Source organism: Alosa alosa, chromosome 20, assembly GCF_017589495.1.
Source record: "Alosa alosa isolate M-15738 ecotype Scorff River chromosome 20, AALO_Geno_1.1, whole genome shotgun sequence".
In the NCBI taxonomy this organism is placed as follows: Eukaryota; Metazoa; Chordata; class Actinopteri; order Clupeiformes; family Clupeidae; genus Alosa; species Alosa alosa.
This window is the reverse complement of record NC_063208.1, coordinates 10648194-10664423: the sequence shown is the minus strand read 5'-3', so window position 1 is coordinate 10664423 and position 16230 is coordinate 10648194. Positions and strand designations below refer to the sequence as shown.

Below are 16230 nucleotides of genomic sequence, written 5' to 3'. Positions count from 1 at the left end.
ATAGTGACTTTTTGCCTTTCCCCATCATGGATATACTTCATCTGAAATCACAGCAACAAAAAGCCCTATTTGAGTATCAGCTGTGGGGGCCTCACTAGAGGAACTAGGACCTGAGCTCTAACAAACCTCTCCGAAAAGTTCTGCGTCCAAATGGCAGCTGTGGTAGAATACTGGCCCATTAGGATCTGAATATTGCAGTTGTATGATTTGTTGAGAGATGGTCTGATGGGGAGTGTTGTCCTTTTTAGGCGTCCACTGGAAGCCCTCTGCAGAGACACACCCCCAGATCACCCGCCAGCTGGACAAGCCCCCTCACCTCCCCCACCAACACCTCCCAGACCCTCTCACCCAGGTAACACATTCACACACATCAAAGCCCAGATAAGCCTCCGCAGAGAGGTGACCCGCACACAACCGCTATATCCCCACTCTTAACAAATGTTGTGCTTTTATATGTTGTCAAAGATGGAGTTTTGGAGGCTCTTGGCCTCCGAGGTAGTTCATAGTTACAGTTTGCACGGACACTGGACTATTGTGTCTCATATTAGGCGTTGACACTTTGCTGGGGACCACAAAAAGTTTCCATGACTATATACCATATATATATATATATATATATATATATATATATATATATATATATATATATATATATATATATATATATATATATATATATATATATATATATATGTACATATGTACCATATGTTGAGCTATGAGTGCATGGTAATTAATGTGTGTGTGTGTGTGTGTGTGCGCGTGCGTGCGTGCAGTGCTTTTGATTATGACACAGAGAACATGAACTCTGAAGAGATCTACAGTTCTCTCAGGGGTATGAGTGAAGCCATCCAGAACTTCAGCGTCCGCAGTCAGGAGGACATGACGGACTCACACTCACCCCGCAAGAGAGAGGGAGAGGAGGAGGTAAGATTCACAAACACACCACCGAGAGAGCCCACATGCCCAGAACTACTGGGTTAAGGACTCTTTATTCTTTATTGACCACTGACCTCAGCAGAGGGTGAGAAAATGAGCGAGAGACAGAAACATGGACAGTCCGCGGCATCCAGAGTGAGACGTAGTCTTTTAAATGTTTTAAAATTATAAGTGTCATACAAAGCTTGGTGTGTGTGTGTGTGTGTGTGTGTGTGTGTGTGTGTGTGTGTGTGCGCGTCGTGTAGGCGGAACCTGGGAGGACAGCACTCGATAATAAAACCTCGCTGTTGAACACCATGCCCATGCTCTCGTCCAGTCCCCGTCCCTCCAGAGATCAGCCGGGCAACTGCTCGGACTCGTCCTTTGGCTCCTCCTCCTTTGGCAAGAATTTGAAGGATTCCTCTTTCGACTCCGAAGGGCAGCCCGTGTCAGATGGTGAGGTTTCGTGTGGGAGGGCGTCTGTCTGTGTGATGAAAGGGGGAATTTGTGATGTCTATTTTTGTCACAGTGTTTGTTCTTGCATCAATGTCCGTGTCAGTTGGGTACTGGTCCTCCAGTAACGTTTACTCTCACTCTCCCGCCTACTACTGCTACTTTTGACAGACAGCGGAGTCGACCAATCGGAGGTGGTAGCAGAGCTGCTGAAGGAGCTGTCCAATCACAGCGAGCGCGTGGAGGAGCGCAAGGCGGCGCTCTGCGAGCTCATGAAGCTGATCAGAGACACACGCACACAAACGGTCTGGGACGAGCACTTCAAAACCATCCTGCTGCTGCTGCTGGAGACGCTGGGGGATGGAGAGGTAACCCTGTGTAACTGTAGTAACCGTAGTAACCACATGGGCAGACCACCACATTCACTCTCCCACACTGGACATTTGCATGTGGGATACTTCATTACAGACACATCATGGCTCTGTCCTTGAAAAACGTTGAGTTTGATTACCAGAACTGTCACCGTAACATTTTATCCTTACATTATGTTATATTGTGTGTGTGTGCATGGATGTATAAATTTGTGTGTTTTTCATTAGCATGTTATCCGGGCGCTAGCTCTGCGTGTACTGAAGGAAATCCTGAGCAGACAACCATGGCGCTTCAAGAATTATGCAGAGCTCACCATCATGAAGACCCTAGAAGCACATAAAGACCCTCACAAAGAGGTATATATATATATATATACACACACGCACACACACGCACACACACACACACACCAAAGTGCTCAAACGCATACACGCACACACGCACACACACACACACACACCCATCCACACCAAAGTGCTCAAACGCATACAATATCTAATGAAGAATCAAACACACCTGTACAAAAAACAGAAGTTCGTACATGCACTATATAATGATATAATTAAATAGACAGTATTTTGGCTAAACCCACCATCAAAAACTGAAAAAAATCTTGTGCCAAATCTCTGGTATTTATTTATCTTATGACAAATGGTGTGGCCTAGTGATGTGAGAAGGGCAGTGTGATGAGAAGTTAGATTAGTCAGCCATGATATTTTGGTTGCTAGGTGTGGTCTCTTCAGCCAGTGCAATGGTGAGACTTGAGTAACTAACCCAAACAGTAAATATGACATCATTCCTCAAATTGTTCATTCTGACACAGGCATTAGAGGGGCCAAAAAGTACTCATTTGGTCACATCAAAGACATAAGGCGTAATGTGTGTGTGTGTGTGTGTGTGCGCGCAGGTGGTGCGTGCAGCAGAGGAGACGGCAACCATGTTGGCAAACGCCATCAACCCTGACCAGTGCATCAAGGTTCTTTGCCCGATCATCCAGTCGGCCGACTACCCGATAAACCTGGCTGCCATAAAGATGCTCACCAAGCTCATGGACCAGATGCCGAGAGAGAACCTGGTGCAGCTGCTGCCAGAGGTGGTGCCTGGCCTCATCCAAGTGAGCGCACACTCTCTCCCCATCTTTCATACACACACACACACATTCCCTCACAGGCTCTGGACACTTCTCACACTCTTGAGTGTCCATGTTGGGGTTTTCTTGCTGAGCGGTACTGAGCTCCTGTTGGTCCTGTTGCAGGGTTATGATAACTCTGAGAGCAGTGTGAGGAAGGCCTGCGTGTTCTGTTTGGTGGCCATCTACTCGGTCATCGGCGAGGAGCTCAAGCCCCATCTCAACCAGTTATCTGGCAGCAAGGTGAGCTCGCCGCATGCGCTGCTCTCACAGTGTTTCCCACAGAACTGAACTCTATTTGTGGGAACTGGTTTGCAGAATTAACTTGAATTCAACAGTTTTTAAAGCAACACCAAAGAGTTTTTTGTACATTAAAAGAATGTTTCCAAAATCGTTTCAGTGGTTCATCAACTTGTAACAGGGTGAACGGCACTTCTGCATTAGCTTCGCAGCACCTCTATCGGCTATAACCACACTGTTTAAGTTTGCCAGATCGGTTAGCGGATCTGTAGTTCGATGGAATGAGACATAAGAAACTACAAATTTGACTTGCGTTTGACGTCGCAATACATCATACTTTCATAAATCATGCAACATAACTCTGTGGACATTGTTATTTGCAAAGCCGGTGCTGGATAAACAAATAGTGTGCGTGCGACAGAGGGAAAGTTCTTTGGTGTTGCTTTAACAAATTAGCATAGCGTGGTTATGATGAACCAGATTTAAGCACAATTTAGTACAACCTGGAAAATCATTGTGTGGTGGTCAATGTTGATATTGTGGTGGGCTGCCACAAATAAGTCAATGTATGGGAAACACTGTCTCATACACAGCACACTTCTGTAATGCTACAGGAAAGGGGGGAGGGGGGATTATAATTAGAATGGATCTGTAGGTTAATCACAACCAGGCTTCCCATGGGTCCTTGACATCCTTGAAAGTTTGTGAATTTGAGAGGGGAAAAAATGAAGGCCCGGAAAAAGACATAAATAGATGAAACATTGAAAGTGCCTGAATTTATATATTCATGCATGTTGTGTCAGTATATATAAATGTGTGTTGTAACGGCAAAACTCTCTCTCACGCTCTTCTTCCCTGACACAGCTCAAGCTGCTGAATCTTTACATCAAGCGGGCACAAAGTGGCTCCAGTGGCAGTGACCCTACTTCAGAATCAGGGCCAGGACCGTAACTCCAACCCCATCTTCAGTTGGGTTGAAGACCAACCAACCATTCATCCACCCAAGATGATTTTAACTTTTGTGCACATAACTCACACCCTGGCTGACACTCTCACACATCTAACCGAAGAAAGATTTTTTGTACTCATTTTACACATTGAGCAACCTGAACATAAACCCCCTCCCCCCCTAGCTCTTCCAGGAATGCCTTGTGCTGCCGTGCGCGCAACGTCACGTTCTCACCATCTACCGCGTGCATATAAATGTGTGTGTGTGTGTGCAACGTGCGCACCAAACTCCATTCATTTCAATGTGTTAGAGAAATCGAGGCACTTCAGAACTGTGGCGTGGTAACACTCTCAACCCCAGACAAACACTGCTATTATAGCATCATTAATGTTTATTAATTAAAGAGCCATCCGGTTACTGCTCCGCTTGGCTCTGTGCATGTCTTAAAAGGGCCAAGGGAAGGCTGGGGCAGGGGTGCTCTGATTGCGTGATCCGTATGGTGCCAATCTGTCTGGCCGATATCACCCTGTAATATCCCAGTATGTTATCGCAAAAGTAACTGTCCTTCAGCTGGTCTTTTAGAGCTCTAGTGTCATTCTGCTCCACAGAGGAGGGTTGTAGAAATGTACTTACACTTTTAAACGGCTAATATCTGTCTGTCCCTCTCTCTCTCTCTCACACTTTTTTCTCTCTTTCTCTCTCTCTCTCTCTCTCTCTTATTCATCTGTCTCTTGTGTTTCCTGCTGCATTTCTGTACCTGTGTTAACAATAAAATTGCAAATAAATACAAACTGTACAGATATCAAGTGGAACTCTTGGTTCTGCAGTGTCCATGGCCACAGACATGCTGGGACACTGGAGGGACTTTTACAGCCTACAGTACAGTACTACACTGTCTGCCTATCTGGCCTCCAGGTAAGGTCACAGCATCCACAGTGAAATTGATGAGTTGATGAGACCTACAATGACCTACATACTGTTGGCTTTGGAGGATGGCCATCACTGTTGCTTTAATACAAATATTTAACTTCTAGTATTAGGGTTAACTGAACTAAAAATGTCCAAACATTAAGGGCTAGTTCCTCACCCATTTCACCCTCTTTATCAGGTCCATTCAGATCTTCATAGCATTCGCTGGGGAGTGAGGGTGACCGTTTCACCACAGGATGGTCTTTTTACTTAATTGTACCTCATACAGAGAGGATAAAGATGTTTATTCTCCACATTGTAGACACATCCACCCAGTTTTTCCATCAAGTTTTTAACTAAATCTTGAGGTCAAACCAGACATACTCGCATGGAGGGCTGTGGCTTTTCATTTCTGCAGAAAAATGAATATAAATCATATTTAAACAAATTAATAACACATAGTTAAAACAAATTCAATAGTTACATCCATATGCATAATATGTCACCTATGGTCTATTCATATTAATAATAGAATTTAACATTTTTGAAGACCTGGTTATTTTATAGTGTTATTTTTGGGACAAAAGACAAACTTATTTATTTCGTCTTTTTCAAAAGAACTACATTTCCCACAACTCCTTTCCTCTTCTGGGATCATATTTCTCTTAGCTCAGCCGCCACTTATATCAGCAGAGGTCCTCTCTCTCTTTTACTGGACCCATAGACAGTCACGGTTCACTACATGCTGCACATAAGTGAACCATACAAGAGTTATGAAATAACTTCTTCATGACAAATTACTCTCCTCGTCTTTTCTACTGCCAGTAGATATGGATATGGAAAAACTACAGAATGCCCTTATAATTTACAGTGTGATTCATTGCAACAAAGCCATTTGATGGGTTATGTGAATGGAATAGAATTAATTAAAAAAAAAAAATAACTGGACGACCCCAACTGCAAGTAACAAGCAGATCACTTATGCACTGTGGTGTTGCCTCAGAAAAGTTGGGATCATTTTAATGGCTTGTAAGTAGAATACATTTAGAAACTGTTATATAGATACAGATGCAACAGCCTTTCAGATGCACATAACCTTTACACACTCCTTGCATTCTCCTGAGCTTTGCAGTATCTGAGACCACAAATTGTTTTCAGGTTGTTTGTTTATTTTTGCCTGTTGCTTTCTGTCTGACCATCACACCACAGCCCAAAATATATTTTTGAACTCTAGGACAGAGACTTTTAGGATGGAAATATAGGTACAGATTACCTCAGCCTCACACATGTTAGGCCAGCACATCCAACTCTTATCTCAGAGTCTAAAAAGGAAATGGGTGCATGTGCACGAAAAAAAATGTTCCCTTTACAGACACACACACACACACTTCAACACACGCTAACCAGTGTAACTTGCACTCTTACTCCCAAGCATTTTGTCCAGTGCTGAGGTGTGGTGTGTTTACCGTCACTCTGCTGTGAGTTTTCGCACCAGTGGTCCAGCTGCTTGCTGATGCACTATTCATTCCCATAAACTCTTGTCTCTCCTCCTCTATCAGCAGCCTCCCATCGCCTGCCATCAGACATACTCTCAGTGGACTATAGACTTACACTAGGGTTGTGTGTGACATATTCTACACTCACTTTTTTTTGTGTACACGTTTATGCTGTCTGGAGTTTGTGAGCGCAATGGCCCGTTTTTTCCCGCTGATCCTTGGGCCCTTGGTGTGGCTAGCATTCAGGAGCTGTCATGCTGACGGTGAGACTCAGCTGAATCGTTTTACTCTAAAACCCAGCGAGGCTATAGAACAGTTCTTGTGTGGAGTGTGTGTATATTATATATGTGTGTGTGTGTGTGTGTCATTCAGTTTGAGTTTAGTCCAGATGTTTGACAAGAATCAATGTTTCATAGTGTGTGAATATTAGTCAGTCAGCTCCAAATCAAGACCACTGTATTTTAATCACATATGTGTTGGCCTTGAACTTCAGTACATTTTATTATGTAGCATTATTGCCAAAAAGCCCTGTTGAACTTTGAATGCAAAATGGAAAATCGGCTACCTTGATTTTTGAGTAATGTACAGTCCTTGCACACATACCTCTCTTTGCATTAAGCATAATTTAAAGTTATTTTAAAGCAAATTAACATATTTGATTATGTGACATTGAGGGGATTCTGTTGCATAAGGTGCAAATCTTCAGCTTTGAGTTTAACTGGTGCTGCTGTCCCTTGTTTTCCACTGTGGAGGCTACACCAATAATTAATCTACCATATATTATGAGATTTGTTAGTTGGTTTAGAGAATTTGCGTAAAGAGGATGAGATTCCTTTCCTATCTTGCTTGTACCTGCTGTTCTTTACCTGAATGTTCCAAGCACATGCCTGGCCATGTGACTTGAACAAGACAGAATTTATGAAAAGCTCTTTGTATTTGCGTTGCCAAATTTTTGGTCAGTGATGCTTACGAAGCATGCAGAAAACTTCTTGATTTTACCAACTAATAGAGGGGGAATAAACAGTTGGGTGCACATCAAAGGAGTGTGCCATTTATTTTCGTGGAATGGTGGACATCATGGAGGAATGTCATGTCTTGTCAATGGAATGTCATTCTCTTAGGATGCCAATTGCACACAGAGACAAAGCAGGCCTGTTAAATTAGAACTGTTGCCCTCAACCTTTGACCCTCAGTCAACAGCCTTAGTAAATGCTGAGTGCATCAATTAAGTGTATGTGAAGTTACTATATTTTTCATAAAAAACACTTTCAACAGTGTAAAATGTCTCCCACAGTCTCATCTGTCATTTTCTACATGGAAAGACCAGCATGCTTAGGACTGTGGCTCATTAGCTAATTAGCTAGCATTCTGTGTAGATTATAGTTCACACACTATTAGCAAATGGAGATAACCATGGTGGAAAGTGAGTTGGAACGTCTTCAACATGAATGGTTTTAACCACTAAAACCGAGAGATGAGAAAGCACGAGGGAAAGGAGGGCTGAAAATACAACAGCTTGGTGCCACACAGGCCCAAATAGTCCCCACCCTCTAGAACACCATGGAACATTGTACAGTCGGGTTGGTTACCATTATTTGAATTCCCATGCTTGAGTTCAAATGAGTGACTAAACTCACTTTAAAAAGAGCATACGACAACTGAACGGAGTATAAATCTGTTCCATGTCCTAAACAGTTGTTCATGGTTAAAGGCACTGATATATTTGAAGGCGCTTCAGATTTTTCTGTCTTTGTTTCTTAGTTTTTGTCTCTAAAAACGAAGAGCCAAAAGGCTTACAAAGGCCAAAACATCACAGATTATATTGATAGTGAGATTGCTTTGGTGATGTTCTTGGCACCAAATATTTGTATAAATTATTATTTTTCACACAAGCGTGCAAGTTCCCACAACTACATTTAGGAAGCCTGTGTGCCAGTGATGTACACTCTTAATCAAAGAAGAAAAAGGCCGCACTTTGCATACAAACATGTTTATTGTACAGACACAAGGATACAAGGAAGTTTATTGTCACATGCATATAGTTACTGGAAGTAAAAAATGCAGTGAAATTATGTCTGGTGTCAGCCTATTTGTGCATTAATGGGGGCTCAAATTCCATGCGCATCTTTGAGGTGATCTCTGTATCAGCCAGCTGTCCCTGATGTGTCTTTATGGTGGCTTGGTGCCATTATCATTCATACAAGTAACATCAAATGTACCAATATCTATCAACATTTGTCCTCTGGTCTTCTGTATTACACTAGCCCTCTATCATGATTCATGAGGGAAATTACACTACTTGCAATGCTACCATTGACAAGGTAAACTCAACAGTCATGTTTTCAACATGCCAACCATTTTCAAACCTCAAGTAACCTATAGCAACCCTGAAACAGGCTAATGTTACAACATGATAGGAGTTGGTGGAATATGGCTTTCCCCATACCATTCCAATCTGAGACCATCATGCCTCTGTTCTGATATGCTACTTGATCCGCAGCCAACTGTAGCTCTGCACTAGCAAATTCTTCTGTCTCTGCCCAAAGTTCATTAGGGCCTACTTTATTCAAAATAGGTTAGTCGTTTCCTTCCAATAATCCATCAGTGGCACAATGCTGATGAAAACCTCCCCATGGCATGGTAAGACTCTTAACATGTTAAGAATCCCACCCATGTTACGAATCAAGAATTGAAGGGTTCAGATGCAAAAGCCTCTAAATGCCACCTATGTCAAAAATGAGATAAAGATGGTGAGGGGATGCTCTCCACACATAGTATACGCTAATCAAATCATTTAACTTCTAAACCCACTAAATACCACTCTCTTCCTGGTCTGAAATATCGATTTATAGGCAAAAACCTATAGGAGCCTGAACTTAAATGCTCATTTAAAAGGAAAGTGGTCAGACGGATTTAGAGGGTTTTGCATCTGAACTCTTCAAATCTTGATCAACTAAATTACACCCCTCATCTGCTATCCACCTCTTTCCCTCTGCCACATCTTCAGAATTCCTCCCTGTAGGTTGGCCTCTCTTTTATTTTCCTCTCCACTCTTCTCCATAACAATCTCACCAACACCAGCTTACTTCCTGTCTGGCCATGTTCCTTTGAGAATGCTGTTAGCAAGTTCACCACGGAACCTCTGCAGCCTCTGGCCCTTAAAAATCTCTATTTTTTTCTGCATACCAAATCTCTGTTTTCCACCAACTAGTCTGTTGTACAGTGTTTCATCTTGCTAATGTGTATCAAAGTAGGCCTAGTTTAGTTTAAGTGTTTCATCTTGCTAATGTCTAAGTAGGCCTAGTTCAGTCTTCATCTTACTAATGTGTATCTAAGTAGGCCTAGTTTAGTTTAAGTGTTCCATCTTGCTAATGTGTATCGAAGTACTGTAGGCCTAGTTTAGTCTAAGTGTTTCATCTTGCTAATGTGTATCGAAGTACAGTAGGCCTAGTTTAGTCTAAGTGTTTTCTGATGCCTACCCATCAGTGCCACTTGGATCTCATTACATCAGTGTTTCTCAAACTTTTTCAGACCAAGGACCACTTTACCGATAAAAAAAACCCCTCATGGACCACTTAGCTAAAAAAAAAAACAACAGTAGACCTACTTCAACAAATTATTACACAATAGCCTACTCACTGAACCACCTTGCTTATTGTCTTTGCACCTGGCTTATTGTGTCAGAGGATTCATGTGATTTAAACTGGTGTAGCTTACAAATGCAGTGTAGCAGAACTGTTTGGATTTACATACAAGTTGGTTCAATATAGCAAACAACTCATCTATATTATATTTTACCAAGTCTGTTCGCAGACCACTTGGGATAGCTTGCAGACCTCTTTGAGACACTGCATTACATCATCACAACAACTCCTATTAGCATTTCCTAATTGACTGTAGTACATTTACTTCTCCACAAGAGGTCATAACGTTGCTCTATAATTGCTCTAAGTAGTGACAGGTGCTGCTTTTAAAACTATGTAATGTGTCCCAGAGCTCCAGATAGCCTTGTTTTGCCTGCATGTTTAGGGAGGCTCACTCTCATCCTGTTTTGATCTGGCTGATTAAAAACAAAAAATGGATAGCTTTGGTCTTTATCTTTTCCTGTTAACTTATTTCTTCCACATATTATATTGTTTCTGTTTTTTATGTGTTATATATGTATTTAGGTGTTTTATGGTTCAGATAGGGATTTGATCTAGTGTATTTAGGTGTTGGTTCAGATAGGGGTCTGTATATGTTGATTCACATCGGGATTTGACCTAGGGTATTTACATGTTATGGTTCAGATAGTTTTTTTTTTTAAAGATTAGATTCAACTTTATTGTCATCGTGCAGAGTACAAGTACAAAGACAATGATGCATTTACATGCTGGTTCAGATAGAGATTTGACCTAGGGTATTTACATGTTGTATGGTTCAGATATGGGTTTGATTTAGGGTATTGACATGTTGTATGGTTCCGATAGGGATCCTACCTAGGGTAATTGCATGTTACATGGTTCTCTGGCTCTGATAAAGTGTGCTCTCATGAATGTGCCATGGCAGAGCCACTCAAGGTGTGAAATTAATGTGGGATTTGGAGAACAAGATTACACAAATGAAGCTCAATATTTGCATGCCAGTGTGAACTCTGACTTTAGGCCAACGTTAGATTACACTAGTGTGATATTTGGCCACCATGTACTCAGATTATTGCCCCATGAGACGTGTGGAGGATTTTAGGTCTCTGAAGATTGAGTCACTGTGATGGTTGTTAAAATGTGATGAGATTAAAGGAAGTGTACATTATTATGCAATAATTTTAGATTATAATTAAATCATATCAGAAGACGTAGCTAACAATGGATCGATAGGCCTATCTAAAAACTAGACGTGTTTTCTACCCTGATCTTTGGCCATACCTATAGTGGCCTCATCTAATGGTTTGTGTAATATAGCCTACCTTATAGTAACAATAATAGTTATTGCAAGCATCCTTCATATAATGTGCTATTGCTTGATCTCTGGTCTGAAATAATGTTATAATGCTGTATTATTTTTTAGTATATATTTGTGGCCTTTTTACCTTTATTTAGACAGGACAGTGAAGATTGACAGGAAGCAAATGGGAGAGAGAGAGAGATGAGATGGGGTGGGGTCACTTGGACCAGATGGAAGCTGTGCTGCCCCCATGCTGTGCTCTTAACCCTCTGTATGATCTCCATGATCTCAATTTGTCTTAATGATATTGTGCAAATCTAAGCAAATCACTGATCATTTACTGACTCTTTATTGATATTTAAAGGAAAAGTCTGCAGTTAGAACAATTTAGGGTCTATTTTTGAATAATAATGACTGTAAACTTTCATCTGGGACCAAAATTACATTCATCGGAAAGAGTAAGACTGGAATATGCACTTGCAAACGAAATAGCATAAAGCATTAGCCTTGGCAGCAAATTTCACCATATGTTGTTTCGTTATAAATTCATATAAAATGTTTTGGTCCCCCAACGAAAGTCATTAACGTCCAAAAATAGACCCTAGGATGTTCTAACACTGCTTTTCCTTTAACATTGGCTTCATTGTCAGCTGTGGAGTCAAGAGTGGTGATTTTATCATGTGTATAATTGATCAGCATACTCTTCTGTACTCTCTGTTAGGGCGTGTCTTTGTGCTGGAGATGCAGAACGTGTCCGAGACGGGGCATGAGTGGGCGAGAAAGGCGTGTGCCGCCCACAGTGCCCGGTTGGCATCAGTGGCAGACCTGTGGCACGCCATTTTGGAATGCTCTTTCTCCGTCTGCACTAGAGGATGGATGGATGGGGCCACTGTTGGGTAAGAATCCAAACAAGCTGTGTTTACTTTTTATTTTATTTGAGGAATTTTTAGTTTTCATCTGCCAAGAAAATACACAAATAGTGCACGAATAGTACCAGGCTGTTGGTTTAAAGCCAAACACAATTTGTTGTCCAGAAGACAATGTTCCACATTCATATGAAAACCATGGAACCAGTAACAGAGATAACATTAAAGGAAATCAGGATAAAAATCAGGATTTAGTGTACTAAACTGTACACTGTGTGTTATGTGTAAATGTTTTGCTTTGTAGGACAACCATTTGTAAGAGTGAAAATGGGGCAGGCCTACGAACAGTGGATGTGAAGGTGGAGGATGATACATTAGAGGAGGAAGAGAGACGATTGGATGCCTTCTGTGTCAAAGATAAAGGTTTACTGTGAATTTAGTTTCTCTCTTTTGAAAAGAATGGCCAATATGTTGTCAGTATGAGTGTGTGTGTGTTTGTGTGCATGTGTGTGTGTGTGAAATTGCTTGAGTGTTTGTGATTGTGATTAATGCAACATAACCTATTTAGTTGGTCCAAATCAGGCCTGGCCAGTTAATCCCCTGAGGTGTAAATGCAATGTGTTGAAGTTCCATAAACAATGAATATTGTCTTGCTTTACATACAACTACAGTTAGGGGGTGACAAATCAGAGAACATTTAGAGATGAACACCACTTACACTCAAGGAAATGCAACTACTCATACTTAATGAATTCACATCCATACATGAACTAATGGTGTGTGTGTGCGTGTGATGTGTGTCTGTGTGTGTGTGTGTGTGTGTGTGTGTGTGTGTGTGTGTATGTATGTGTGTGCATGTGTGCGTGCGTGCATGTGTGTGTGTCTTCTTGTATCCATCAGGAGCCCCATGTGGAGCGCCCCCTACCTTCCCCCACACACACATGCAGAGCCAGACCGGCCTGGAGCTGGGAGACGAGCTGGTGTTTGGGTGTGAGGCCGGCTTCAGCTTCTCCTCCGGTGACACGGCCTTCAGCCTGCTCTGCGACAGCTGTGGGGAATGGTACGGCCATGTGCAGCTCTGTGCCAAAGGTGGGTCTGTCTCTGGGCTACAAATGGCTTACACGATTGGATCTGTGTGAGCTGTTATTTATAACTGCTTATCACCCGGAGAAAAGAAATACTCTTTTCTGATTGGCTGGTGGGGTGGCTATTAATTCTGAATAACAGGACACCTATGAAGTAGATCTGGTAAAAAAAGTTTAGTCACCGTTCCATATCAAAGCAAAATCATTTGTGTTAGGCTTCTTTTCTCATTTTGGCAAGTAGCCGTGTAATAAGCGGGATAATGTATTGTCCGCCGGTAATTATCAGAAAATAAGTCCCTTCAGGTCGAAGCAAAACCTGCTCTCCTTGTTGGGACTTATTTTCTCATAATTACTGGCGGACAATACATTATCCCTTACTGAAATACTTGGGCAAGGACCTAACATTTAAGCAAGTGAAAACCGTATTTGTGTTATTGACAGGGGGTCAATATGTCAGTGAATGTATAGTGTGTTATTGTGTTAATACTCTGTGTTTAATGCAAGAGTAAATATATGTTCTATTTTGTTGTGTTTGTTGAGGCTGTGTTTTTATGTATTTGTGTGTGTGTGTGTGTGTGTGTGTGTGTGTGTGTGTGTGTGTGTGTGTGTGTGTGTGTGTGTGTGTGTGTGTGTGTGTGTGTGTGTGTGTGTGTGTGTGTGTGTGTGTGTGTGTGTGTGTTTGTGTGTGTGTGTGTTAGATGATGAAGCAGAGGCCCATTTGGATTATGAGGACAAGTTTCCTGATGGAGGTAACATCTACTCCGACTCAGAGGATGGAGCCAGCCAGGCCACCGAGAGAGGAGTAGAAGAAGAGGAGGAGGAGGAGGAGGTGGAGAACGGAGAGACTCAAACAGAGAGGCATAGTGAAGGAACAGAGGGTGACACAGCCGGAGGAGAAGAGGAGGAGGGAGGAGAAACAGACGAGAAAGAGAGAGACGACGTGAACGCTGGGTCGGTGACAGACCCGCCCGTGTCCCTGCTGAGTCAGAAACATCTGTTCTGGTTCCCCTCGGAGGCTTTCCACGATGACGACCATGTTGACACTCACACGTCAGACCACAAACACTCCGGCGCCAAAGAAACAGATAGCGGGGTCGAAGACACTGTTGATCAGGAGAGCCACAGCGATGACCACACCGAGCAGGAGAGCCACACCCACGACCACCCAGAGGAGGAGAGCCACAGCCACGACCACCTAGAGGAAGAGCACCACATCGATGACCACGCCGAGGAGGAGCACCACATCGATGACCACGCCGAGGAGGAGCACCACATCGATGACCACCCAGAGGAGGAGCACCACATCGATGACCACCCAGAGGAGGAGCACCACATCGATGACCACGCCGAGGAGGAGCACCACATCGATGACCACCCAGAGGAGGAGCACCACATCGATGACCACCCAGAGGATGAGCACCACATCGATGACCACGCCGAGGATGAGCACCACATCGATGACCACACCGAGGAGGAGCACCACATCGATGACCACCCAGAGGAGGAGCCGCCCACCGACGAGGTTCTGCAGCTCACCGACAAGTCCTGGCTGGACGGGTACCCCATCGACGAGGAGTTCACCAAATCGACAGAGATCGGCTCAGAGGAGGAGGTGAAGGACATTTCTAAAGAACACGAGGAATCCGTAACCAGTGAGGAGTATGAGAAAGCCATAGACAGCTCAGAGGAGACTTTTAAGGGGGTGATTGAACAGCCAGATGCCACGGAAATTTACCCGACCTTCTTCGCCAATGTCAGTGACGTCACAACTGCATTGCCATTTCTGCATACCACCACAGAGTCGTTGAACGGTGATGGGTCTGATTCAGCCACACCCTCTGGGGTGGGACCTTATGACATGACATTAGATGCTATGGCAACCACTGTTGTTTATGGAAGCACCGGCACCACCATCCCAGAATTCTTTCATCACGCATCGCTTCCGACTGAGAGCAACGACATGACTGTTTTTGTTGAGGATATCACAAGTGTTCCTTTCCACGTTACACTGAGTCCCGAAGACGTCACGGACAGTGATGACCTGGGCAGCCCGCCTGCTCTCACCACGGTTCTACCTGATGACCTCATCACCTCTCCGTCCACTGACGTTCCCGTCCTGATTCACGACATCAGTGGCGTCGATTCAGACCACCACAATCTGACCAAGCAGAGCGCGCCCACTGAGGAGCCGTGTGATCTGGACGCTTGTCCGTCATCCAGGAGCAGTTCGTTAATTGCCATAGTAACAGTGGGCACGATTGTTGCGGTGGTGGGTCTGGCTTTGGGGGCGTGGCTCTACCGAAGGAGACAGCGAAAGAGTTCACACTATCAGTTCAATGGAACTAACTCACACACTCAAAACTTTGAGATGCAGCAGACTGCCTAAAATACCACCCAGTCTGACATTATTATACGTACTCTCTCACTCGTATCTACACAGAAAACAGCTGTTTGTTTTGTGTTGATGTACATTTTGATGGTTTGTTTTCTGTCCAGATTTTTGCTTCAGTGATTGTAATTAATTTCATTCTGCTTTGAGAGAGGCCCTTGTGCTTGTGTGTGTCCTGGTAAGTGTATTATTCTTTTTTCTCTTTCAAAAATAAAGGTGCACACACTAACACACACACACACACACACACACAACACACACACACACACACACACACACACACACACACACTCACACACACACACACACACACACACACACACACACACACACACACACACACACACACATACACACACACACACACACTCCAATGATGCACCATATCAGACTACAGTGGATGAGTTTTAAATTCAGTCATACATTAACTGTCATCATCAGGCGATACCACAGTATGGTATGTATGACACTAGCTAGTAATATTTGTTGACATTATCATGT

The 16230-nt window shown here is 43.1% G+C and overlaps 2 protein-coding genes across 4 annotated transcripts in view; both read left to right on the top strand.

Moving 5' to 3' along the window:
• The window catches only part of clasp2 (cytoplasmic linker associated protein 2), a 55710-nt gene extending 50847 nt beyond the window's left edge, over window positions 1-4863 (top strand). Inside the window, 8 exon segments of the mRNA XM_048229898.1 lie at window positions 249-352; window positions 777-927; window positions 1185-1374; window positions 1543-1739; window positions 1971-2099; window positions 2651-2857; window positions 2999-3115; window positions 3977-4863. Of these exon segments, the coding sequence (XP_048085855.1) occupies window positions 249-352; window positions 777-927; window positions 1185-1374; window positions 1543-1739; window positions 1971-2099; window positions 2651-2857; window positions 2999-3115; window positions 3977-4063 (1182 nt within the window). The 3' untranslated portion in view covers window positions 4064-4863.
• Window positions 4864-4900: 37 nt separating this feature from the next.
• susd5 (sushi domain containing 5) lies at window positions 4901-15957 on the top strand. Of its 3 annotated transcripts, none has more exons than XM_048229866.1 (5): window positions 4901-4976; window positions 12111-12285; window positions 12560-12678; window positions 13156-13344; window positions 14039-15957. In XM_048229866.1, the coding sequence occupies exons 2-5, from the start codon at window positions 12131-12133 to the stop codon at window positions 15724-15726; spliced, it is 2151 nt and encodes a 716-aa protein (XP_048085823.1). In that variant the 5' UTR covers window positions 4901-4976; window positions 12111-12130; the 3' UTR covers window positions 15727-15957. The 3 variants fall into 3 exon arrangements, with proteins under 3 accessions (XP_048085823.1, XP_048085822.1, XP_048085821.1); XM_048229865.1 differs by lacking the exon at window positions 4901-4976 and adding an exon at window positions 4990-6729 and having other exon boundaries at window positions 14051-15957; XM_048229864.1 differs by lacking the exon at window positions 4901-4976 and adding an exon at window positions 4990-6729.
• The last annotated feature ends 273 nt before the right edge of the window (window positions 15958-16230 follow it).

What these genes read in the sequence shown, in the direction of transcription:
- susd5 (XM_048229864.1), top strand. Translation starts at nt 6,660, where the DNA reads ATGGCCCGTTTTTTCCCGCTGATCCTTGGGCCCTTGGTGTGGCTAGCA. An exon ending in CAGGAGCTGTCATGCTGACG is followed by an intron (nt 6,730 to 12,110) that starts GTGAGACTCAGC and finishes ACTCTCTGTTAG; the next exon opens with GGCGTGTCTTTGTGCTGGAG. An exon ending in TGTGCAGCTCTGTGCCAAAG is followed by an intron (nt 13,345 to 14,038) that starts GTGGGTCTGTCT and finishes TGTGTGTGTTAG; the next exon opens with ATGATGAAGCAGAGGCCCAT.